General features: G+C 39.2%; 1 protein-coding gene across 3 annotated transcripts in view; it reads left to right on the plus strand.

Annotated features, from left to right (window-relative positions):
• Positions 1–23,986, plus strand: part of LOC114687275 (cytochrome P450 3A4-like) — a 54,007-nt gene extending 30,021 nt beyond the window's left edge. Inside the window, exons 8-14 of one of the 3 annotated variants that reach the window (XM_037198470.1) lie at positions 9,903–10,030; positions 11,268–11,334; positions 13,471–13,631; positions 15,647–15,873; positions 18,726–18,888; positions 22,357–22,447; positions 23,946–23,986. In XM_037198470.1, coding sequence (XP_037054365.1) covers positions 9,903–10,030; positions 11,268–11,334; positions 13,471–13,631; positions 15,647–15,873; positions 18,726–18,888; positions 22,357–22,447; positions 23,946–23,980 — 872 coding nt within the window. In that variant the 3' untranslated portion in view covers positions 23,981–23,986. Of the gene's footprint in view, positions 1–9,902; positions 10,031–11,267; positions 11,335–13,470; positions 13,632–15,646; positions 15,874–18,725; positions 18,889–22,356; positions 23,233–23,945 lie in introns of those variants that run through there. The other 2 variants (XM_028861965.2, XM_037198471.1) reach the window with 2 other exon arrangements.
• Positions 23,987–27,911: the final 3,925 nt, after the last annotated feature.

Here is a 27,911-nt window from a genome sequence, read left to right on the forward strand (position 1 = left end):
TATTCGAGGGTCTCGAGGAGGGACCACCTAGGAATCAATGGGGGGCGAGAGGGAAAGGAGACCAAGCGCATGAAGAAAGACAGAGTCAGTCTGAGTTGCGTCAAGGTTTCACTTTATTGACTGGTGTTAGAGCTTATAAACAGGGCTTCAGGTAGGGAGGGGGAGCAGGAGTGAGGAGAGGACAAAGAAAATTCCTAAGGAGGGTCAGCAGGAGGTCGCTTTGGTCCCAGGCCCCTGCACCTAGCTGATTTAAAGAGGTTTATTTAATCCTACATTCCTAGGTTAGACTAAAAGCCTCTTATTTACACGAGGCTTGATAAATCGTGGCAGGTAACACAAGGTTCAAGACACAGCTGTCCAGAGTCGGTCTCCAACAGTTCCCCCTCTTTTCTCAAAAATGGACCAAGTCCATAAGATCGGGATTGCGGAGGTCCGAGAGAGCCTCTGTCTTAGGCTATACAGGGGGACTCCCACGCACGGCAGGTGCCATGTTGAGCCGGTCTCCATGACCTCTGTATGCTGTTGACTCTGGCGTGGGCCCTGTACTATTCCCGTCATTGAGTACTCTCTAGCAAGACCGTGGGGACGTTAGGGCTTTAGGACACTGAATCTGAGTCCTTGATGGGGCTCCTGGCCGGCCTCCTTAGAATCTACTCTGTGATAATGAATCGAGACGTGTTGTGGTAAGGCCGAATCAATCTGATTTTTGATAAACTGAGTCAACCGCTGAAAGGCCCAGGGACCAAAGGTAATGAGAAGGAGACAGAAAATAATCAGGGGGTTCAGGAGGGTGGGGATCAGGGTAGAAAGCCAAGGGGATTCTTTAAAGCTTCTAAATAGAAGGGCAAACCCTGCTCCTAAGAGCAAGAGCCGCATCTTACTGCAGCCCCATAAAGGCTAATAAAGGAAAAACCCATAAGATTACAATTCCCATACAATTTCGTTTCACAAGATCATGGTCTGGGTACAGAGTGATCACAGACGGTAATTTGCGTCAACAGGTACATTTTTCCTGAAACCTCAAGGGGGGAGGGGGGTATCAAGGCAGGAGTGGAGTTTACACAAAGGTCACAGTGGTCCTTTCTGGAACACCTGCAACTATCCCAGTCACAGTTGAGCACATCTCTTAACAGAAATCTCTTTACATTGTTATATGGTTGCAGGGGAGATTGAACAATGGCTAAGTCAGGTTGCTCTTGGAACTAGATTTTTAGTTTCTCATTTCCTGGTGCTTGAAGTTTTCTCTTTTTGTGAGGCTTGGGGGTGTAAGCCTAAAGGGCTAGGGTCTTTCACTCCCCCATTTTTTTTTGGCAAATTTTAATCTTAAAATTATGGTATTACATTTAGTAACTCATGGCCTATTTTAGTAACTCATGGCCTGTAATGGCCATGCATAGTTCATGTACAATTAGCCATCTGGTCTCTATGCCAGGGAGTTTTCTTTTGACCCAGTAATTCAGCCTTTTTTGAACAAGGAAAATGGGACGATGTATTCTCTTCTGGAACTGCTTCAAGCTGGCATTGGGGTGTCGTTATCAGGGCCCCTCCCCCAAAAGGCTGAAAATCTGGTCAAAGACTGGGCAGGGGGCATTCGTCAGTAGCATCTGCCTGACACCATAGTGACAGAGAAGAATCATGTTAGCTGGGCTGGTCCACGTTAGCCTTTAGCACGTCCGGAGTCCACAGTCATCTGGAGTGGTGGAGTCAGCAACTGAAACTTGGAGGTATATGCCAGCCAAGTAGAAATCTGTTGAGACAGATTTAAACTAGGAACAGAGGTTAAAATTTGTGAACTTATTTGGAACCCTTAGGTTTATACCCTTAGTAATGGGAAAAGCAGTAATCCCAAGACCAGGAGAAAGGAAAAATACCATCTTTAGGAATACTTATCTGGGGTCCTTTTGTCCTCTGTGAAGTGGGTCTATGTTTTTATGACTCTTTTGATCCTTTGAGGCCTACTTATAAAATGACATAAAAGTTTTAGATACATTAGTATTACCAATCTGTACTGAAATCCATATTGTAGACAAAGCAGATAATGGGTATTTGTAAAACAGCAGAAGTAGACGTATACCTTTGAGTCCCAACAAGAACTACAGATTTGGGCATTTTTCTTCTGTCCAGAAAGCCAGGTGTAAGTTGGACAGAGATTTTGGCCTGGTGAAAAGCACTTTTAGGTTTACATTTAGACATATCTAGATGACATCTAAAACAAATCCAAAATGTTGAGCTTGTGACTGAACAGTAAGTGGTCATTGCTCTATCAGCTCATCAGGACTCCTAAATGTTAAGCTCTGAACCATAGAACAGGAGAGCAATATTAAACATATCTTATTTTAGACTCATATCCGAACCTTTATGATTTATTTAAATTTTTACATCTTAGAACATTTTCTTTTAAAGTGAGCTAACAGGCTAGCTATGGCCTTGCAGAAGGATCTGGTTGATGCTGCCATGCTGACAAATTTAGAGCTAGCCTAGCCATCAGTACTATCAGAAATCTGAGAAGGATAAACTATATCTGAGTGCAGACCAAGAAGCTTCCAATCCTATAAATTACAGTGATCAATCCCTACCCAGGTCTCTATAGAGTTGGAGGTACCAGTCAGAACAACATCAATCTTCTACCACCATCAAGCCCATAAGGCAGAGTACCTTTTCTGTGGAATAGGGACATGGAAGACTGACAGTGTCCTACTACTTGTCTACAGTCTGGGCTGGGTCCTAGAGGCAGGTGTTGCATTGGGGCATCTTGCCCTGTGGTCAGTGTCGTTCGCAATTCAGGTGGCATCTTCTTGTCATTCCATATCTTCTTTGGAGACCTTGGGAGTCATTGCTAGGGGCTGGGGAGCTAGGAGTCTCTGTTTCTGATAGTAAGTTTTTAATCAAATAATTTAAATGTCATATTCATCAGATCATTGACAGGTTTGAGGACCATTATCTATTAAATGTATCTGAGCCAAACAAATCTAGGCCTAATCTTGAAAATATCTCTATGTTTGGTAATAATGACCAGGCTAATTTGTTTCCCTATAGATATATTAGTCAAATATACCTCTCAGTTTGTTTTTATTTAAATAGTTATGCTTTAAACTAGTATCTGGATAGCCAGATGGCTAGTATTAACTTGTATTCCTTAACACAGAAGGACATGCATGCAAACTCAGACATTCAAAACCAAACATACATGTGGCCACATTTTCATTCATACCTGCAGAGTAGACAGACATTTTTAAAACTATGACCCTTTGGAGTCATCATGTAACAGCAGAATAGCAAGAGAAAGAAATCTGAAACATGTTTACTTAAACTTTAAAGTTAGACCTTAAAGTTTCATTATTTTTTTAAACCCTCATGACATGCTTAAGCCTTTAAATTTTTATATCTTAAACTGCTTCCTCAAGTCAAAAAATCATTTATTTAAACTTTTATTTTAACCAACAATAATTTGAAACCAATTTTCTTAAATGATGGCAAGTATTTGTAACACATTGAACTCAAATGACCAAAACTCATGTAAATTTTTATTTTTCCTGTGGAAACAAAAGCATAATTTTCCTAGTATCTTGAACTGGTAATTTAACATTTCTTTTTCAAGCAATATCAGTGTTATGCCCAGGTCTCATCCCCAAAGAAGCCATCAGAGACCTCAGGTACAGAATGCAAAAGCAAGGTTTATTTAAATGAAGTTTACAAGCCTCGGCAGGGGGCTTGTTCCAAACCTCTCACACACACAGCAGGGAGGTTGGAAGGAGCATGAGCCTTTCTTTGTGAGGCTAGCACAGACCACATAATTCATCTCCCACCGCCCACATCCCTCTTTTAGGTTCATATCAGTAGTTTTTTATGTTATCTTTATTTCTCATTTGTTTAGCAACCGTGTTTAGGAGTTTTATGAGCTGTCTCTTGGGTTTGGAGAGTTTGGGGAGTTTGGGATGTTTTATGACCACTTAGTCTCTGTCAGATGGTCATATATCCTAACTCTGTGTTTTCTTAAGTTTCTGTAGTTGATAAAGCCACCTGGAAAAAGGCGTCTAAGTTCTTATCTACATTTAAGAATCCTGGTTTTAGCTTCTCTTTGTCTGTAGGGGATGAAGTTGGGGGGGTTACTGAGGTTTCACAATCAGGACAGAGAAGGGTTAACAAGAGAAATTCCTGGCTGGCAGAAGAGACTTTGAAGTTATCACAGTAAAGGAAGGGAGGGGGAGCAGTGGTCATAAAGTATGTCCTTGGCTGCCAGTGTTCCTGAAAAAAAGTTTTTGTTAACTCCTCTGACTAAAGTTAGATTCTCTGTTCAGTGTTCACACAGTTTTGTCAGTTGCAGGCAGCCATTGTCCTGTCCAGAGCAGGACATGAGAATCTTAGCCCGCCTGTACCGAGAGCACACACCCCCACCCTCGTGAGAGCAGCCAGCTGCCTGCAGTCCTGATAGCAAGAGAGCTAGGGAGGGAGGGAGGTGGCCCTCTCTGTGCCTCTCTCTCCTTCTCTCCAGGAAAATAAGGGAGGTGAGTAGCAGAAACAGATGACATTTACACAGACAATCCAAGTACCAGCACATCAGCACTGAGATGATGATGGCCTCACTCACAAGCAAGCCCCTCGATTGCGGCTCGCACATCCTTCTGGTGGGCTAGGCAAATGTCTAGTGGAGAAGAAGGGGACTGTCCCATAGCGTCCGTCACAGTCAAGTCAACAATGAGAACAGTTAACACACTACACACAAGACCAAGGGCACACGAAAGAAAAACTTTGCCCCAACGAGACAACCAACAAAGCTCCAAGAACAATGACAGCCTGATGTGCTCTGTGGAGAGTGACCCTCCAGCTCAATCACACCAAAAACAATCGAGACTCGAGGATCTCTGTCCTTGATCAAACAGATATCAGGGGGCTTTCACATCCCTGTTAGTCAGACATGCACCTTATTTCTTGGAAGAGAAACAGAGTGTAAAGTAACAATGACCACAATAAAACATACAAAAAACCCCACAAAATGGCTCTAACAATTTCCCGGGACAAAATACAAAGTGGCACTTCCTCCCACCATGGGGAAAGGTACCCAAAGATGCTCCTCTCCTGAGCACTCCCTGGAGGAGACTCCTAAAATCAAATGGTCACATCTGAGGTGGCCCCAAATGGCTCGGGACTAGGGGGTCCCTTGCTCAAATCAGGGAATGAGACGTCTCTCTTTCCCTCCCAGGATCACTGTCTGGACACGTCTGTCCCAGTGAGAGCCTGTAAAGTACAAATCAGTCGACCAGCACAAAACTTAACGAGACAAGACAGAGACAGAGACAAGACAGAGAGCGCTCTTACCGGTAGATGTCAATAAACCTCTGGACCCTTGAGGGTCCCGGTAGGGTCTTTTGGTCTTTTGTTCAATGTGATTTGTGACAACCTCACTCTTACCGTCTTCTGGGATGGACACATCATTTAATAGGTCCTCAGCAAGTGCCAGAAGATGTGACACCCTACTATCCTTTTCTGAATCCTATAAAACATCTCTGATTACTCCATAGAAACTAAAGAATGCATCGGGGATATTCTCTCCGTCCTTAAGCAAGTTATTGATATCCTTTCTGACTTTATTCCACGTCAAAGGGTGGATGCCCGGGCCATTAATAACCAGCCAGGGACATTTTTCTTCCACAAAACAGAAAAACTTAATTAAATCTTTTTTTTTCTTTCTTTTTGACTCTTATTCCCCTCTCCCTGAAATCTTCATTTCCTTAATGAAGAGAGCCTCTTTAGAGAGTACTTTACCCATTGATTGTTGGATGGCACTTACCTCAAGGCTGCCCACGGCGCACGAGTGATGCTGTTGGGGCACCTCTACCCTAGTGAGTCTGGCCAGACCCCGTTTTCTCTTTGCCGTCCAGTAGTGAGCCGCCATGCCTCGAGCCCCACGTTGGGCGCCACTTGACCCGTCCAGCAGGCCAGGTTATTCGAGGGTCTCGAGGAGGGACCACCTAGGAATCAATGGGGGGCGAGAGGGAAAGGAGACCAAGCGCATGAAGAAAGACAGAGTCAGTCTGAGTTGCGTCAAGGTCTCAGTTTATTGACTGGTGTTAGAGCTTATAAACAGGGCTTCAGGTAGGGAGGGGGAGCAGGAGTGAGGAGAGGACAAAGAAAATTCCTAAGGAGGGTCAGCAGGAGGTCGCTTTGGTCCCAGGCCCCTGCACCTAGCTGATTTAAAGAGGTTTATTTAATCCTACATTCCTAGGTTAGACTAAAAGCCTCTTATTTACACGAGGCTTGATAAATCGTGGCAGGTAACACAAGGTTCAAGACACAGCTGTCCAGAGTCGGTCTCCAACAATCAAGAATCCCCCTCTTCTCTCCTCCTGCTCCTTCCAGCCTGTCCTCCCAATCTACTGCCATTCCCTCCTACAAGAAGTTAAGGCCTCCCATGGGGAGGTACATTTAGTGGAGTCAGGTCCAAGCCCTTCTCTTCACCTCAAAGCTATGATGCAAGGTGTTCCATTATAGAAGTGGTCTCCAAAAGGCCAGCTCATGAACCAGGGATGGATTCTGATCCTACTGAAAGGGGATCTCTTAAGCAGATCATGCTACACAACTGTCTCCCTATGCAGATGGCTTGTCCAGTACCATGCAGGTTGTACAGCTGTTGATCTAAATTTCATGAGTTCCCACTAGTGTGGTTTGGTTGTCTCTGTAGGTTTCCCCATCATGATATTGATGCCCCTTGTTCATAGAATCCCTCTTCTCTGACTTTTACTGGAGTCCTGGAGCTCATCATGGTGTTTGGCTATAGATGTTTGCATCTGCTTTCATCATTTACTGAAGAAAGGCTCTATGATGACAGTTAGGGTATTCACTAATCTGATTACTGAGGTAAGCCAGTTCAGGCATGCTCTACACTACTGCTTAGAAGTCTAAATGGGGTCATCCTTGGGGATTCCTGGGAACTTCCCTAGCACCCAGTTTCTTTCTATCTCCTTGATGTCTCCCTCTATCATGGTATCTCTTTTATTACTCTCCCACTGCATCTCTGTTTCAGCTTGATTATTTCATTCCCTTATGCCCTCCTCCCCTACCCCCTACCCAGGTCTGGGAGCCTGCCCACAATATTCTTCACTGCTGGCTGGCAACTGGGTCATCGATAGGTGGGGAATCCAAGGGACTGGTTGTGTCCCAACACCTAGGTCCTAGAGGCAGGATTCTGTGTAGGAGAGTTACTCACCTCTTGGTCAAATGAGAGCTAGTGAATTCTGTGTCTCATTAAGCCACTGGGGTTACAGGGGGTGTGGGTAGGTTTGGAGTAGGGTATGGGACTTGTAGATTGCAGGGCTCAATGGAGAGTTTAGTGGGGAGCCTGTTCCTAGGAGTCTTCACTGCTGGCCAGCATCTGGGCAACAATGGGTAGAGGTTCTCAGGAACTGGTTGTGCCCTGGGGCCTTGGTCCTGGAGTCAGGACTCTGGGTGGGAGAAGAGTCACTCAAATCTTGGTCCATTGAAAGCTGGCAGATTCTATGTCTCAGAAAGCCAATGGGTTCACAGGGGAATGGATATGTTTGAGGTAGGGCATGTGTCTTGTAGATTGCAGGGTCAGATGGGGGTTTTGGTGGGAGATTCTGCCCATAGTAGTCTTCCCTGTTGTCTAGCAACTGGGGCAGCAATGTGTAGGGGCTACAGGAGACTGGTTGTGTCCCAGGGCCTAGGTCCTAGAGTCACTTTGATTTCTTATCCTGTGTTGTGTACATTACCTTTATGTGTGGTTACTCTGTGATTGAAGGATAATTGATGTAGTTTTGCATGTTACTTATGATTTACAACTAAGAAATGCTCATCTGTGGTTACATCAATGGTTGTGTTTTGTTATTTTTTTAATTTTTATTATCTGTCCCCAAACTGTTGGAGATTTTCAATTTTCATGAAAGCCTGGGATGTACTAGGTTTGAGATGATATTTTCTTCTGTTAGGTTTATGTTCAGGGTTCCAAGCTCTTCTCCCAGTGATTCTCTGGTAGTTGATCAGTGTTTGCAACAATAATTATCAACAGTCAGCAAACTATGAAAATAGAGTAGCAGTTGATTTAAAAGCAGTCATTAGACATTTTTTAAGTGCCAACCATTTTAGGGGAAAAAAGCAGACTCCATTCTCTCTACTCTGACATGTTAGTTATTGTGGGTATAAGTATGAATAAAGGGGAAAAAGAAAAATAGTTTATGATAGGACTAGTTATTAGTAGAATGTTGCTAAGTGGGACAGACTGGAGCAGCAAAAATATCATAGTAGAGTAAAAAAATGTGGGATGCAGGAAGAGTTTGTAGTTTGGGTTAAAGATAAACTAGAAAAGAGCGGACAGATTGTACAGTCATATCACATAGTGTAGTCCCATCTTTCAAGAAACTTAACCACAGAGGTCCTTTAAACCAAGAAAGTCTTTGTTACTAAGATGAAAGAAACAATGTATGGAAATATTCCCAAAAATATGAAATTACAAAAGATTTGAAAAGTTAGAAACAGGGATGCCTTCCTACATTATCCTTGGGTATTCTATAAATAAGGAATAGCTGTAGGGGGAAATGACAGTGGAGTTTAGCTCTTGGACAATACAACTAAATGTCCAGAATATTGGGTTATCTCAACACTGGGAGACCCTCTATATTGTTGTCCCCAACTTCAGCATCATGTTCTTCCTGGACCATTCTCCATGATTGTGATATGGGCAGTTGGACCATGATTAATTATATCTTGACAATTTTGTGAATAATGTTTTCTTTCTAATCATTGGCCTTGTTTGTTGCATTAGATATGAGAACACCAAAGAAAAGGGACATGGCCTTTTCAAGAGCATTGAGGAATATATTTAATCCCTGCGGTAGAGCAATAGAGAATGGAAGATTTCAATTCTTGCCCAAGCCGGCATTCAATCAAGATGCTTCCTCAAGCCAGAGGCTAGGGATGGTGCCTGGCTAGCATATATAAGGCTATGCCTTTCATCACCAACACTGCAATTTTTCTTAATTTTTAAACAGATTTTTCTGCTAATCAAGTCAGATTTCAAACTTGTGTTTCTCTTACTCAGGCTCCACAGCAAATGTTTACAATTTATTTTCATGTATGTTTTGTGTATTAATGTTGTATCATGAAAGACATATATGCACCTGATTTTTGGTTCTAGTCACTGGGTGGAAGGAATGATAGCATGAACAACCTATCAGTGCCTTTTTCCAAGCATAATGGAAAAGACTTACTCCCTCAATTTCTATGTTAGCCCTTAGTTTCCATTGACAATTCTCATAAAGTTAGGGAAATCACTGTTGTTTCCAATTTTCTGAGAACACTGAATAGGAAAGGATGTTGTTTTTTCCCTGAATTTTCTGAAAATATTCCATCTCTGCTTGCTTGTATGACTTGGCTTTATTCTGTGCTGTAGCTCATTGGGTAGCATACAACATAATTCTTTTCATGTTTCTATATTTAGTTCATAAGAATTTTGCTGATAAAATCACTTTAATACCTTTAAGTCACATTTCTACACAGGTTTCCTTCCCAAGTTTTATTCTGATTTTAATAATGGGGCAGTAGAAGCTTCCAGATTGAATTCTACACTTTCCCCCAGTTTTCTAAGTTTTGTCAATGCCTGTGTAAAACTGGTAAGAATTATCTGTTAAATATATCATAAAATTCCACACTGAATCTTTCTGGAAATTAACTGTTCACTTTTTGTTTTTATTTAGAATTCAATTATTTTTTGGTGTAATATACTTTCTATAACTTACAATTATACTAATTTCTACTCAAAATACTCACAATTCTTCCTGTTGTTTTGATATTTCATTTAAATTATTGAAATTTTATCATTGGCGAATAAAATAACTGTCAGAAGTTTCAGTTTGCATTTTCATCATGTTTTTTTTCCCTTTTCTCTACAGCAGTGATTCCATTCCTTTCCAGAATATATAACAAACTAAACATCTGCATCTTTCCAAGTGATGCTACATCATTTTTTAAAAAATTTATAGAAAAGACCAAAAAAGATCGGCTTGAAAATACCCAAGAGGTAAAATATGGCACAATTTATTGTAATTCTAAGTCAACGATATCAAAAGATAAACATTTCTTATAGAACACCCTCTTCAGAGAGTGAATTTGGTCTTTTTAATTTGAGTTGTATTGTGCTTAGAACTTCGGCAGTATCTGTGAGCATTGAGATTTTCACTTTTATAACCCAGTTTTTCCTAATAAGAGTTTATATTCTGGACTAAGAGTAAAGATCTTGGCAGAAAAATGCTGACAAAAGGCTGTCAGGGAGTCAGTATCATGTCTGAGGAGGTGCCATTGCTTATTTGTTAGTATTCTGATGATTGGAGCATTTGTGGGTATGTTTGTTTGAAAGAAATTTGCTCACAGAGTGTCACTATTAGGAGTTTTGGATTTGTTGGAATAGGTCTCACCTTTTTTGAGGAAGTGTGTCAATGTGGAGGCAGGCTTTGAGGTTTCATATATGCTCAAGCCATGCCCAGTGCCTCAGACCACTTCAAGGTGCCTGTCAAGATGTAAGAACTCTCAGCTACCACTCTAGTACCATGTTGCCTATATGCTGCTTTATATCTGACATGACAATAATGGACTAAATCTCTGAACTTTAAGCAATCCACCAGAGTTAAATGTTTTCCTTTATAAGAATTGTTATAGTTACTGTGTCTCTTCACAGCAATAGAAAATCTAAGACCTACTGACAATAACATAAAACCTAGCAATGTGTTCCAGAAACAGCAGTTGTTGAATATGAAATATTGATAAGCAATATGTCACGGAAATGAGATATTGATGTATAGGACTTATTTCTAAGCAAATGCCTAAGAAAGGAGAAGAAACTCATAACCATTCAGGCACAAATCTGTCCTCAGTAGCTATAGATGTTTAGAATGAGGGAAAGCCATGAGACACGTTGTTAGACTTATTTTTTTTTTAATTTTTCATGACAAGTTTTCTCTGAGTAGCCCTGACTTTCCTGGAACTCATTTTATAGACCAGGCTGGACTCAAATTCATAGATCCACCTGCTTCCCAAGTGCTGGGATTAAAGGTGTGTGTCATCACCACTGGGCTCATTTATAAACATTTTGTTCCCCAAAATTGATGGATCAGTGTTTTGTGTTACTAGTAATTCAGGTAACATTAGGTGACTTCTTATGTAAAACATTTCCTCACAAGAGAGTTTAACTTCTTTGATTCATACTTATTTTTGACGAGCCAAACCACTTTCTGCTTTTGAAATTTCTGTCTCCTTTTCAGCACCGAGTGGATTTTCTTCAGCTGATGATGAACTCCCAGAATTCCAAAGACATGGAGTCTTATAAATGTAACTAAGGATAATTTAGGGTCAAAAGGGAATGAACAGGGGGAAGGGCTTCTTCTTGAAATGTAAAGGTGTCATTCAAGTAGAGAAAGACTGTCAAGCTATGTTATATGAAGCAGCCTAAGGAACTTTCTAAAATCCTGGAGGATATGCATACAGGAAACATCAAGGTTATTGAAACTTCCATCTAAGACAGGGAAGCTACACCCATGAAATATAATAAACATGGCTGCCTAACTAAGACTTGAATTGCAACAATAACAGCTGACCTTCCAACACAAATGGAGAAAATGTCATGAGAACCCATCCTTAGATGGTAGTTCAGAATAACTAAGAGAGAGATAATTAGTCTTCCCAAGTGATGAGTCCCTGATTGTTTATTCAATTCTAAATGGTCAAGCCAGAAACAAGTACAAGTAGACAAAAGTGAATAGACTGAGAAGGTTGTATTTATGCTTGTTTATCAGTATATGAAATAAAAATGGTTAAAGAAGAGGTCCTAAATTTGAGAGTGAGTGGAGAGGTGGCATGGGAGGGGTAAGAAGAAGGAGAGAAAGAAGGAAATGAAATAATTATATATTGATTCAAATTTTTTAAATCTGAAGTTCTGTTATAAGCATTGAATTTTACACTCCAAGAGTCCTCAGTGATGAGTGGGTTACCTACATTGATCAAATACTGATTCTCAGCCTCAGGTATGGCCACTGAATCAGAACCTCTACTTGCAAATCAGTGTCCAGAGCACCCAATCAGGAAGCACAGTGTCCAAATAGCAACTTTCACTGTGGTTATTTTACTGGAAGTATGTTCACCAGCTTATGGGACTGTGGAAAATTATTTTTCCTTTCACACTAACATAGTACATTAAAGAAGAAAAATCACAGTGTTTATAATATATTTCTTCTGCATTATTTTACTCACTGTGTCTGGGTTTAATATTTCAGAGTAAAGCTTCTTTCTATTCATTGGTACTATAATGTATGCTTTGAAAATTTTAATTAATGAATTCCATTATTAATCCCACATTTGAAGTCAATGCCCAATATTTTTCTTATTTTCTTTTATTAAACAATTTTTAAATTTGAATATATTTTGATCATATTCTTCCCTTCCCAAAGGCCTCCTGAATACTCCACCCAGTGAACTTTAAGTTCCAAAAACTATCAAAAGCCCAATACAAAAAAAAGCCTAATACAAAAGGAAAATTTACGCAAAACCAAGAAAACAAAATAAAACAATACTAAAACCAATTACTCATTAATTTTTTAATGAACAAAATAAAATGCATTAACATAAATAATTAATGAATCAAAATTAGTGAAGACAAATTAACAGAAGAAAAAATTCCAAGGGAAGATACAAGAATCAGAGACCCCGCTCATTTGCACACTCAGGGATCCCATAAATACACTGAACTGGAAGTTGCAATATACACACAGAGGACCTGCTAGAGACGTGTGCACGCCTTATGCATGCTTCCTCTGTCTCTGTGAGTTCATATGATAGTTCATCAAGTACATTTGGTGGGCCCTGTATTCTTCGTATTGTGGGTATTCTCATGTTGACAGGCTATTATATTCATCTTGACACCTCTTCTGTGGTATTCCCTGGGCTCTGAGGAGAGGGATTTGGTAGAGACAACCCATTTAAGATTGAATGTTCCAAAGGCTCTCACTCTTTGATTAATATATGGTTGTGGTTCTGGACATTTGTTCCCTTATGCTGCAGCAGGAAGCTTCTCTGGTGATGGCTGAGCAAGGCACTTCTCTAAAATTATAGCAGAATACCATTAGGAGTCATTTGATCTCTACATTTCTTTTTTTATACCACTGTTATTTGTTTTTGCCCTTGGCCTCTGGGATATCTAGTCTTAGGTTGTAGATCATCTAAGCAGCTCCAAGTCTTGGTTGCTTTTCATAGAGTAGATCCTAGTTCAAATCAGTTATCGGTTGGTCACTCCCACATGTATTGTGCCACCATTGCCCTTCTTATCTTGCTGCAGTACACCATTGTAGATAAAGTGCAGTGCATCCTCCTTCACCAAAGATGGTAGAACAAAGCAGGTGTAGGCTCTGTGTAGTCACCAGCTTTTATCATTAAATGTCTAATTTTATCATAAAATGTCTAATTTAATTTTAGCTCTTTCTGATCTGGAGATCCTTGCCCAATCAATCACATTTTTTTTTGCTGGCTATGAGACAACAAGCACCACTCTTACATTTATTACATATTTACTGGCAACTCACCCCAATGTTCAGGAGAAACTCCAGCATGAGATTGATGCAGTCCTGCCCAATAAGGTGAGTGGATGGTGCTGGGAGCCACAGGGAAAATGTCAAACCTCAACAAGAAACACTACTTCCACACTTGCTTTTTGAATTATAGTAAATACAGTAAGAATTATTTCTTTGAGCAATAGTCACTGAAAAATCTAAGACAAAGCAAAAATTATGTGTAGAGAAAAACTAACCTTAGTAATTCTGTACTGACCCTGTCATAAACACTATCTCTAACTACAATGACACAGTCCAAAAAATGCATAAAATCTCTTTAGATTTTAGGAATAAGCAAGTGTCAGTGAAGTGTCTTCTTTAAACTTAAATGGGTGTTGTGTCTGCATGTATATCTGTGTGCCATGTGCATATCTGAAACATGAGGAAGCCAGAAGAGGATCTCAGATTCTCTAAATTTAGATTTGTAGGAAATGTGCTCACCATGTGGGTATTGGGAACTGACCCTGGTCCTCTGCAAGAGCAAAAAGTGCTCTTATCCACTGAGGCATACCCCTAGAACTTAAACAATGGATCTGACAGCTGTAATATTACTAAAAATGCCTTGGTATGACTGCTGTCAATGGGGCCTTGCATATCTCTGCTAGGCAGGCTAATTCAATTATCTTTTTTTTATTATTCCTCTCTTGAACTACTTAATTAGATTCAAACAAAGCACATCATGGCAGCTTCCACCCTAAACTGTTCACCTTTACATTACACTAGATTTATTGTCACACAATGTGACAGCCACACATCAAATACACTATCTTTTTATGTATGTCCAATACTGGATGCAATGGGTTGTGAGGTATCAGAAATCTGGGACTGGCTGGGTTGTCAATGAAGTACATACAAAGCATCTTCAGACCTCATGCTCACCCCCTCTTCTTATTTCATTCTGTGACTGTGACAAATGTCATGATCCAAAACAATTATGGGGAGGAAAGCATTTACTTCAGCTTACATTTTCACATGACAGACTGTCACAGAGAACAGTCAATGCAGGAACCAAAGACAGGAACTTGTAGGCAGGACTTCCTGCCACTCTACACAGTACTTCTTCTGACCAAGGTACTTATAGTCAAAGAAGCACAGCAGGGACTATGGAGGATACTTGCTGCTCTCTGGCCCCTCACTGAGCTATTATTATCTAGATGTTCTCATGCAGCTCAAGGTTATCCAGTCAGGAAAGAATACTACCTGCAAATTGCTGGAACCTACTCCATCAATGAGTAGTCAGGACAAAAACTCTCCTAGACACATTCACAAAACAATCTAATCTAGTAACTCCTAGTCTTTCAATTTAGACCTCTTTCCCAAGTAACTCTAGCATGTGGGATGTTGAAAGTTAAAGATTTATAAGAACAACATATGAGGTAACAAGGGAAATATTCTTTTAGAAACTGAGCATGGATTGAATGGACCTCTCACTAGAATAGAAATTGTTTGGTCAATTAGTCTCAATTTTTAGGCTATTTAACCATAATGTGTTTCAAATGGAAAAGATGCTACTGAAGTTAGTCACTGAAATTTCATATACTATTCTTGTTGAATAGGACATTCATCTTCAAATTGAACATCTATAGTATTATTAAATTTAGACATAGGATTTAAACTGTGAGTTGTCCTCTTAAAGGATTGCTATGGAGTTTTAAAAAGGAACTTAATGTTCCCCACATTGTATTTTTTCAGTCTGGATGAGTGGTCTACGTATATTAAGTTTTGATACCCTCAACAGCTAATTTATGTTAAATGAGATGGATAATATGCCGTTCGTTATTACTGAAGGAAAGCAGTACAAAGAAAAACTGAAGATTTTGGACCTAAATGTAAGCTTATGTAAATGTCCTTCCATGTTCACTTCACCATGTATTTCAGTGGACTTTTAGTATGTCAACACCTTGGACTGTGTTCAATAGCACTTATCAATGGTAAATCCACTCATTAATCTGGGTTGAATATGGAGTTTCTAAAAACCTAATAGTAATGTAGAAAGTTAGTTTTAAAATCAAGCCAGCAAAGTCTCTTTTTAATTTTCCCAGGCACCTGCCACATATGAAACCCTGTTAGAGATGGAATACCTGGACATGGTGGTGAATGAAACTATGAGATTATACCCAGTTGCTACCAGGGTTAACAGACTCAGTAAGAAAGATGCTGAAATCAATGGTGTGCTCATTAGCAAAGGGACAGTGGTGGTCATACCTGTCTTTGTTCTTCACCGAGATCCAAAATACTGGCCAGATCCTGAGGAGTTCCGTCCTGAAAGGTACAAGGACACTGAGAAGGGGAATATACACAGAACCAGACTTCTTTACTTATGTTAAGATGTCTTTACTATAATCACATAAATATGAATTTATATTATTGCATGTATATATGATTTTAGAATATATGTAGTACAATTTGATAATTATTGTAAAAACTACAGACATTTTAATTGACCAACAAATGACAGTTCTATATTTAGTAATTTTGTTTTAGAGTCTTAGACCTGTATTAGTCAGGGTTTTTAATGTTGTGAAGAGATACTTTCACCACGGCAACTCTTATAAAGGAAAACGTTTATTTGGGGCTGGCTTACAGCCTAGAGGTTTAGTCCATTATTATCATGGAGGGAAGCATGGCAGCATGCAGACAGACATGTGGCTGGAAAAGTAGCTGAGAGTTCTACATACAGATCAGCAGGCAGCAGGGAGATAAGATTGAGACACTTCATTTGGCTTGAGATCCTGAGACCTCAAAGACCACTACCAGTGACCACTTAACCACAAAAGGCCAGACCTCCCAACAGTATCAGTCTTTATGAGCCTATGGGGCCATTTTCATTCAAACTATCACAAAACCTTAATAAAAATTCCATTCATATTATGACATCATTGGACATATTTTGAAGTGTGTTAGGATTAAGCAATTAGAAAAACATCAGTTTTCTCTTGTCTTTATAATTGCTGATTACTTTCTGTAACCTATAAATGGTATTTTATGACAAGTGCTCGTGTGTGTGTGTGTGTGTGTGTGTGTGTGTGTGTGTGTGTGTGTGCCTGTGACAAAGAGAGCAGGTACTAATTACCATGATTAGAAAATCACTTATATATTTCTTAGGGTATTAGCTTCCTGTTTCCTTGATGCTGTCCATATTGTCACAAGAAATCTCTGGACACATCCTCAAATATAGGCATCATTTCCCAAACAACCCATTTTATTATGCACTGGTATATGTAGAAGGTGCAGAAAGCCTCCTCTTAGATGATAAGCTGCATCATTGAGGATGAATTCTAATATAAGTCATCTTAGTCTTATTTCTGTCTGTTTTGTGAAGGAATCTCTCTCACTCTCATCCAGTGGGTGACTCCTCCAAAGTCAAGTCATCTACTGATAAGAGAGTTGATATTTTCATCCTTCTTGAATCTGAATCAGGATATTTTGTTAGTGGAAATTAATAAGCAGACTGTGGGATTTGTATGCAATATGAAATAATTGTTAGGTTGCCATAGTTGCCTCACTAAGAAAAATACAGGATCTTATTTTATCTTATTTTGTTTAAGTTTCAAGATTATTATTTGGAATAACATTTCTTCATTCACTTTTCTCCCTCAAATTTCTCCTATAGATCTCTCCCCATACTTCAAGTGTATTGCCTCCTTTTTTCCCCAATTGTTATTTAGGTGCTCACATACACCTGTGTGGATATACGTATATATTCTTATAAATAACCTGTCCATTCCATGTCATGCTACTCATGTAAAAATTATGTACATTATAGATGCAGTTGAATCAGGAGGCCAAGAATTTAGACAAATAGTAATATCTTTTATGAAGTTCTCGATGTCCAAGACCTTATATTCTTTGCCATGTGTCTCTGATGTTGGCAGATGGTCTATGTATAGTGCTTATTAGAGGAGTACAATGGAGTCACCTAACTCCTCTTTTCTAGTTAGATGAATTCTATATCCTTACACGTAGCCACCAATTCCACGTCCTTTAGCTTAATGACCAAAAATGGGCACATTATTCATTGTGCATTTCAATTGTTGGTCCAGCTTTCAATCAAATAATATAGACTAAATGGACATCAGTGACTAGACCAGGGAGGAGGAATGCAAAAGTTAAAAATACTGATGTTATAATCAAATGCTGTATATCAGATGTCTACAGACGAATGCTAATGTTTCTTATCTGTCTGTGTGTATGTGTATGTGTATTTGTGTGTTTAAAATCTTCCTCAACAGGATGTTATCAAGTTCACCTTGCACACATGTATGAGTACAATTTACAATGAACTCCATTGTTATCCTCTAACATAGTGTAAAATTATTTCTCAATCTTCCCTAATACTTAATAACTCTCATAGAATAGGTGATTATTAGTCTTCTAGAATGTTACCGGAATCAGCATTTTTATTTAAATAATTATTTGAGAAATCAGATTCTAATTGGACATGGGTCTGTACTTTCAGTAGTTTTTTTTTTCCCATAATGGAGGAGATGGAGACAAAACTCCGAGAAAACAGAGTAGAGAAGCAGCATGCGTCCTTGCAAACCACTTCAGTTGATAACTCTTGGAGGAGGGAGAGACAGTCAAAGATTTTGTGATAAGGGATTAATGAGGGAAATGGGAGGCTGGAGAGGAAGAGCAGGAAAGATCTGAAAAATATTAGGATGAGTAGAGTGAAAAAGGACAGGAAGAAACAAGAGGATATTGACGAGAGAATGGAATAGAAACATTTCATTTGTAACATACATCTTCTATTTCCCCAATGAGAAAATACATAACTCAAGTGTCAGGGCAATTTCTTCCTTGTCCTTCACTTGCACTTTGTAATGTTTACACACTGGGAGCACATGACATTCTTAATATTTTTAACTTTAAAAACACATTAATTTGAATGAGCATTAACCACACATCATCGTATTAACTTTGGGAGCTCCTTTAAAAATTTGTACAAAGAACTTTAACTTCCAAATCTCATAATGAATCAACTCACCCTGATTGCAATAGTGAACACACTGATGTGCCCTGTATGATTCTGGCTGAGGACTGTAGGTGAAAACTGTAAACATGTCACTCTTGTGCACTTCATGTTTCATTATTTGTATTCTTGTTCAATTGTGACACCAGGTTCAGCAAGGAGAATAAAGATAGAATAAATCCTTATACATACCTGCCTTTTGGATATGGTCCTAGAAACTGCATTGGCATGAGGTTTGCTCTCATTAACATGAAACTTGCAATTGTCAAAATCCTGCAGAACTTTTCCCTGAGTCCTTGTGAAGAAACAGAGGTAGGCAGAACATAACTATTTAACATGTTTTTGTTTTTTATTCATAGGCATTTTCATAAACTTGTATATATATATATATATATGGAATATATTGATTATCTTTTAATTAATGTTTTCTCTGTCAAAAGATCGATAAAGTCATGCTTGAGCCCTAGGGCCTTTGAATTCTGGAACAGTTAGTCTGTGTCTAAGTGCAAATGTTAAGCTCAATGTAAAGTCAATGAAGATTTTTTTTATGATTATGTATAGTATCATTGAATTTGAGAATCTTTCTTGTTCAATAATATATGCATTTTAAAAATAATACTCTTTTAAAAGCATTTTCATATTTGTATATAACATATATGGAAATATTATATGCTTTTTATTTGTTATTCTCTCCTAAAATACATCCTGACCACAGCCTCCTCTCTCCTTCCTCCCATCCTCCCAGTGCCCCATTCCCACCTCCCTGACCTCCCATGTCCACTGCTCTTCCACTTTCCAGCAGAAAAGAGCAGGCCTCCCAGGCATATTAACCAAACATGGCATATCAAGATGACATGAGACTAGTCATAAAAGCTCATATCTAGGCTGGGCGAGACAACTCATTAGGAGGAAAAGGGTCCTATGAGTAGGCAAAAGAGTCAGGACAACCTTACTCCCGCTATTAGGAGTCCTACAAAAACACCAAGCTAAACAACCACAGCATGTATGTAATAGGCCCTGCATAGACCCATGCAGACTCCATGATTGCTACTTTAGTCTCAGAGCTCATATGTGTTTTGTGCAGATTCTGTGGAACTTGTTGGTATCTTCAACCCCTCTGGCTCCTAAAATCATGGAACAGATTTTTAAAGTGTGTTTCAGTTTATATACATGCTTTGTGTCCAAGAGGTGCAACTATCATCTTAGGATACCTGTGTCATCTCACAGTGTCAAAAATCCTTCACCCACCAGAGGGTCTTTAGATATTTCACAGTGGTTTCCATTTATAGCCACAGACAAAAGTCACTGCATTAAATCATTATTCATGGATATGAAGGACTCCTTTGTTTGGTCATTTTTCATACATGTCCTCACACTTTAGGAACTCAGTTCTAGACCAGTGGGCATCCACTTATATTCTTATAAATTGATGAGTTTCTTCCCTTCTTTATTCATCATTATATTTTATCCTTCAAGTTCATATCAATCAAGTTCTCTCCAATCCAAGAATCTTCATTAGATTTTTTTCAGTGTACTTTACTCCTGTCTTCTAGATATGGTATCTTCAGACTGCCACTGCCTCCCAACCCTCAAACCCATGAACTATCCACATGTACTTCCTGTTGTTATTTTCTCTTTATTCATTAAAGCATCCCCTAATTTTATTCTTTCCAAAAGTTAAAATGGTGCCTTGGAGGACCTTTGTATGTTAAATCTTTCAATAAATACATTAAATATTCTAAACTATTCTAAATACTAAAACCAAATAATTTTAATAGATATATTACTTTATGTATACTTTTATACATTGTTATTAATTCTTGGTGAATTCATATTATACATTTTGATCACATTCACCATTATTACAATTTAACCCAGATCCATCCCCACCTCACCTCACACTCAGTATGATCTCTCTCCATTTTTCTCTCAAATTTTTAAGTCAATCAAGTCCACTTTCTGTTAGATGACTGCTCTAATGTATGTGACCTGGCCTGGAATCTGGTTGATTTAATTGATGTAACAGCCTAATAAAGAAAACAGACAACCTTTCATAGCAACTATCAAACATCAAAGTTTTCAGCCATGGGTGGGACTATAATTCTTTCCACACAGACACACACCATTTAGCTTGAGTTTGCACATGTCATATGTCTTGTACAAACTTTCACATTTTTGTAAGTATATATATGCATCTGCCTTGTTCTTTCTGGAAAATACTGTTTCCTTGAAGTCAATGACCATGTGTAGTCTTACTAATTCTCAGCCTTCTTCTGTGTGTACTTTTAACATAAGGTGTTACTTTTAGAAACATGGTAGAAAGGTCTCATCTGAAGAACTTAAGAGTATCTTGTCATTAACTTAAATGATGCAATGTCCAACAAGTTTAATTTTATGACTTTTGTACTAAATATTACTCAAATATGAGTATGTTTTCCTCAAGAGAAAAGAATATTATGTGGTCATTTTCCACTCAATGACTTTATGTCAGCTGTCTTCCTACTCCACACGTGCATAGAGTTGAGTGGCTTGTTTTAATGATATGCAACCTTAAGGCATCTGGCAATCTTTGACATACTCTAGTTACCTATCAGATGGCCTTTCTCAAACTACAAGGCTACCTGTTGGCTCATTCTTCTGCTGATACAAGATTATTACTCTGTTGTATGGCACTCTCTTCAATAAACTGACAAGAATATCATTTAAGAATATTAGTCAAAATGAATGTTAATCACCTTTTGCACCATTTTGGAATTTCAGCAGAGATACACAGGATTAATGCCATAGTGGTACCCAATGTCATTCCATCTATCATGAGATCACATGTACAAGATTGGAAAGTAAATGCATTGTTCCAAAGTCAATGTATGGCAATAGTATTTATAATGTACCAAACTTACATGTGGTTTTCTTTCCAGTTTTACTAAATGTACATTAACTTAATATAACCTTTTAAAATGTGCTTGCTATGTGTCCACAAATGTGCTTTACAAAGTTCAAACTTCCAATTTTCAGTTAAACTTTAGAACAATAAGGAAGACAACCATCAAAATTTTGTCTTAGACCATTTACAGATTTGGTGCTCAATATATTTGTTGAAGCATGAATAGATTGAACATTCTATGTTTTCATATTCCATAGAAGCAATTCAAGATGTTTGGTGTCTGTCTTAGTTGGAGTTTCTTTTTTATGAAGAGACGCCATGACCATGGCAACCCCTATAAAGGAAAACATTTTTATTTTGATGACAACTTACAGTTTTTGAGGTTTAGTCCATTATCTTCCTGACAGGGAGCTCATTGGCCTTCAGGCAGACATGGTGCTGGGAAATTATTTATCTTGATTCAAAGACAACAGAAAGTTGCCTGAGACACTGGGTATGTGTTGAGCATATGAGAACACAATGCCTAACTCCATAGTGACATACTTCCTCTAAGACCACACCTACTCCAAAGGCCACATCTCCTAACAGTGCCACCATTTTGGGGGACCATTTTCTTTTAAAATACCATAGTATTAAATGTCATTTATTCACTAATAAATATAGACTAATTTATTTCTAGAAGGCAGTTCATATTGTTCAAGATGGTATAGAACATGCTATGTAGCTAAGCATGCTGTAATCTTGTTCCTTCTCCATCTAACTTCTGAATGCTATGGTCACAGCCATGTGACAACAAATGAAAAAGCTATTACTGTTTCTAATATATTGGTTCTACCAGCCTACTTTGAAATTGATGGTTCATTTATCTTACTAGTCTCTTTATTCAACTCTTTCAGGTTTGCTTGAAATTAGGTAAGAAAATGACTCATACTGCAGAAAAGCCTATTGTCCTGAAGGTTATATCAAGAAATGGAGCCATAAATGAAGGTTGATTTTATCTCAAGTTCTGTTATGTTCTTCAAAGTGTGCATTCTAAGTACATGAATTTTAATTTATTCCTGAAGAAAATCTACATTAATATGTATTTAATCTACCATGTTTCATGACAGAGTCATCAATTATTCTTCATTGTCTTGATAGGGTCTCAATTATTGTGTATGGAAGGAAAATTACTATTTAAGAATCTTGATGTTCTCTCATAACAAAATTTGCCCATTTTCCCAAAGATAGGACAATATGTTTCCTTTCAATGCTGATAAAATATTTCTCATTAATTTTGACAATATTGTTTCCAACATAGAATCTTTACTTTTCTATTTGTGGCTGGGCATTCCACTGACATTTATTCTTTGCACTTTGATGAGTTGTAAGGTTCTTTGTTAACCACTACCCACTTCACAAAGAAATTTCATTGATTAAATCAGAGGGCTACATTAATCTATTGGTAAATAATGCAAATTTAGAAGGCATTTGAATATTAAGACCATTTATCAGAATAATATATTCTTTCTTGTGCCTGTGAACTCCACAGCCATGGGTTATTGGCCAGAGATACAGTGCTAACCATGTGTTTCCTCCATTGGAATGGACTTAAATACAAGCACAAAATGTTGTCTAACCTATAATATTCATCCAACTATTCCATATGTATACTTCTATCTTGCCATGATGGTCATTATAGGAGTTCATGAGATTCACTGCTGGGTAAAAAAGACTGTTGATTTCTTTTCCCCCAAAGAATCCAATACAATAAAATATTGTCATCAAGGAGAGAGTTTCCTGGTCAGTACAATGTTGACATGGCCTATAACCAATGTGTTTACTCTCTTCTGCAATAGGATCTTACCCTCATATTCTGCTTAGTAACCAAGAGCAATGGCAGTCTCCTGTATTTTAGGTGTTTTTAGGACAACTCTGATGTAGCTATCCTGCATCTGGTAACGGGCTATATTTTTAGGCACCTTTGGCCTCTGAAAGGAACACAATTCTCTTTGTAGGCCTTGTTTTCATATGTACATGTAAAGATTATCAAAATATAGCTTTGTGTCTGGATTTGCTTCAATTGCTGACAAACTATATCCAGTGCCTTGCAAAGGTACAAACCAATAGTAAAGCAAAGACAGGAAAATGATGACTGATCCTTGAATCAGGATAGTCAGGCAAGAGACTGCTACCCTCTGCTTTTGGTGGGAAGGGTGTACTCACAAACTCTATGCATTCAAGAATTTCCTGTTCAGTATTTGCCAGGTCTGGGGTCTTCCTTTTTCTCATAGCAAATTGGCCACCAGCCTATGGGGACAAATAGAGCAGAAGCAGTGAGCAGGACTTGTATAGGTAGAGTAAAATGGGAAATACCTCTGAGAGTCACCTGCATTGAGACAATTAAATTTTATTTCAGAGAGTGAGGGGGACTATATAGGATGGAGACAGCAGCTGATGAATCACCTAGTAGGTGCTCATAATATGCTTTGTTTACATTTGACAGTGGCAGCTCCCTGGCAGAGAAGGAAGAGAAGGTGAAGAAAGGAAGAAAAGAAGAGAAGAAGGAAAGAAAGGAAAATGGGAGGAAAAGGACAGAGAGGAAGGAAGGAGAAAAAACAAATAATAGGAGTTTTTAGTTTTTAGTGTGCATCAGGTACACTATTAGCAACATAAAACAAATAAATAAAAATGAGATTTAAGTGGTATAATTTTCAAAGCCACAAATTCCCATTTACCTACTTTTGTAGAAATACTTTGTTTTGATGGTAGTACAAGAATATTGCACCCAGCCCAAGTGTATCAGTTACTTTCCTACTGCTGTCAAGAGACATGATGCTTAAGACAATTTATAAAAGATGTATTTAATTGAAATTATGATTTCAGAGAGCTGGTGTCATAATGGTAGAGCAATATCATTGCTTCAGCCACCAACTTCCATGTGACTCTCTGAAATGTCTTCCTAGCTGCTACAAGGATAGGCCATTAAATCCTGGTTATAGCATTCAATCTATCTTATAGTATAAGATCTCATAGTCATTCACATTCCTCTAAAAACAACATGTACAGGCCTGTCACAGCAATAGCCCACTCCCTGGTAGCACATTCCTTCTTAGTTATTTTTTATTACTGATTCAAAACACTATGACCAAGATAATACCTGTAAGTAAACTGCAAATACTCTGGGTTTGGTGTCCTGGGTTTCAGCACCAAAAATAAGTAAACTGCAAAATATCTGGATTTGGAGTCCCGGGTTTCGGCACCAAAATGTTCATAAATTGATGGCTGAAACTGCAAGAAGACAGTTCAGCCCTAGAGGGCAAGGTATCCCGGACACCTCGAGTTACTCAGAACAAGAGCTCTGCCCTGAAGGTGTCCCAGACACCTGAAGCTGTTTAGAACAGCTCTGATGGCTGGGACTGCAAAGAAACAGCCCAACCTTGGAAAGGAAGGTTTTCTGACTTCTCTAGAGAGTCAGGCCTGGAACTGCTTCAACAAGGAAGGGTATCCTGACTCTTCAGGAAAGTCAGGATATACCTGGTGTGATGGGGGATGGTATCCCCACAGGACACAGCAATCCTGCTCCTCTCCTGGAGAGCCACAATCTCTGGCTCAGTATTACTAGCTCTTTCTTGCTCAGTCCATTATGGGACATCTTAGCAAAATTCTTCTGCTCAGCTCCCCCTTGCTCAGTCCACTATGAGACAAGCCAGCAAGGTTCTTCTGTTCACCAGTCAATGAAGGTCTTCACCCAATACTCTTTTTTTATTATTATTTTATTTTATTTTACAATACTATTCAGTTCTACATAACAGCCACAGATTCCCTTGTTCTCCCCCTTCCTGCCCCCCTCCCCTTCCCACCAGCACACCCCCCATTCCCATCTCCTCTAGAGCAAGGCCTTCCCCAAGACCTGAGATCGACCTGATAGACTCAGTCCAGGCAGGTCCAGTCCCCTCCTCCCAGATTGAGCCAAGTGTCCCTGCATAAGTCCCAGGTTTCAAACAGCTGACTCATGCAATGAGCCCAGGACCTGGTACCACTGCCTAGATGCCTACCAAACAGATCAAGCTAATCAACTGTCTCACCTATTCAGAGGGCCTGATCCATTTGGGGGTCCCTCAGCCTTTGGTTCATAGTTTATGTGTTTCTATTCCTTTGGCTATTTGTCCCTGTGCTTTATCCAATCTTTGTTTCATCAATTCTCACTCATATAAACCCTCCTCTTTCTTGCTAATTAGACTCCTCCTGGTGCTCCACCTGGGGCCTAGTCGTGGATGTCTGTATCCAGATTCCTCAGTCCTTGGATGGGGTTTCTGGCCCAACTATTAGGGTGTTTGGCCATCTCATCACCAGAGTAGGTCAGTTCTGGCTGTCTCTCGGCCATTGCCAGCAGTCTTTTCTGGAGGTATCTTTGTGGATTTCTGTGCGCCTCTTTAGCACTTTGTTTCTTCCTTTTCTCATGTGGTCTTCATTTACCATGGTCTCCTATTCCTTGTTCTCCCTCTCTGTTCTTGATCCAGCTGGGATCTCCTGCTCTCTTTCCCTCGACCCTCACCCTTATCCAAACTAACCAAAAGACAGAGAGAGAGAATCCAAATCTACAAAATCAGAAATGAAAAGGGGGACATAACAACAGACATTGAGGAAATCCAGAGAATTGTCAGGTCATATTTCAAAAAACTCTACTCCACAAAAAAGGAAAACCTAAAAAAATGGACAATTTTCTGGATAGGTACCACATACAGAAGTTAAATCAAGACCAGATAAAGTATTTAAATAATCCAATAACCCCTAAGGAAATAGAAACAGTCATTAAAAGTCTCCCAACCAAAAAAAGCCCAGGACCAGAAGGTTTCAGCGCAGAATTCTACCAGATCTTCAAAGAAGAGTTAATACCAATACTCTCTAAATTGTTCCACATAATAGAAACAGAAGGAACATTACCAAACTACTTCACCCAATACTCTTTTGAGAAACAGGTTTATTTGGAAAGGAAGAGTCCAAGAGAATAAGTGCCTCTACCAGGGTTGAGAGAATAGCTCTCAACTGACCAGGCAGAGCAGTTTATATAGGATGTCTAGGTGGCAGAGTCAACTGTGATTGGTTAATTTATTTTCTGCCCAAGGATTGGCCAGTTTTGTGAGCAAGAGGCAAAAATGGTCCTGATTTTAGGACCAAACTATGTTTCTTTCGCTGGCCTTTCTTGGCTTTTTGACACTACCTCTAAGGCCACGGCACATTTCTTTCATTGACTCTGTTTCTAGGGGCCAAGAGTGTTATTTTGGTACTAGTTTCAGAGTCAGGGCATATTTCCTGGGTTCTGGGTTTGGGGATAAAGTGTTCATTTCTCTGGCTCAGGTTCTAAACACAGGCTGATTCTTTCCCTGGTCCTAGGCGCCAGGGCCAGGATTCTGCTGTCCTGCTCTGTGATTGGTTGATTTCATGAGTCAGTTGGACAGGGGCAGAGATGGCTCTGATCTGAGCTAAACTGTATTTCTCTCACTGGCCTTACTTTGCTTTTTGACACTACTTCTAAGGCCAGGGCACATGTCATTCACTGACTCTGATTCTAGGGTCCAAGAGTGTTTCTTTGGTACTGGTTTCAGAGTCAGGGCATGTTTCCTTGTGTCATTTCTCTGGCTCAGGTCCCAAACACAGGCTGTGTTTCTTTCTCTGGTCCTGGTTCTAGGGCCAGGATTCTGCTGTCCTGCTCTGTGATTGGTTGATTCCACAAGTCAGTTGGACATGGGCAGAAATGACTCTGATCTGAGTCATGGAGACAGAACAGCTGAGAGCTCATATCTGGATCCAGAAGAAGGAGACTAAAAGGACATTGAAAATGACTAAACCTTTTGAAACCTCAAAGCCTACTCCCAGTGACACAAGTTTTTTTAACAGGGCTGCATCTCATAATCCATCTTGAAGAGTTCAAACAAATGGAGAACAAATATTCAAACATTTGAGCCTTTGGGAGTCATTTTAATTCAAATCATTTATCCATGTAACTCTAGATCTACATAGATCTGCCTTCACTGAATTTGTTCTGCCTCTACAGACATTTGCATCATAAAAGCTCTTGGGGTGCCTGGTCTGTTTCCCTTAGAATGGTCTTGTGCACATGTAACCTACTGCTCTGCCTTCCTCAATCTATCATAGTACCTAGAACAGTGAAGTCCTAATTCAGATAGATAGATAAGGTCTAGCAGCTCAGGAAAATACACTCTGATTGATCAAAATAGAACACTGTGTTCTTGAAATAAGAAAATGTGTGTCCCCTGGAAACCAGACTCACATGCCCAACCTGAACCAATTGGGAACAGATTGAACCAAGAGCCTGGATTAGACCAAGAGCCCCCTTTCAACCCAGAGTATCAACCAGACCAAAGCAGGCTCCCACAGACACAAACAGTATTTCCACAGAGTGGAGTAAGAGATGGCTAGACACCAGTCAAAAACACAGTCAACAACA

The sequence above is a fragment of the Peromyscus leucopus genome, chromosome 23 (assembly GCF_004664715.2).
Source record: "Peromyscus leucopus breed LL Stock chromosome 23, UCI_PerLeu_2.1, whole genome shotgun sequence".
Classification (NCBI taxonomy): domain Eukaryota; kingdom Metazoa; phylum Chordata; class Mammalia; order Rodentia; family Cricetidae; genus Peromyscus; species Peromyscus leucopus.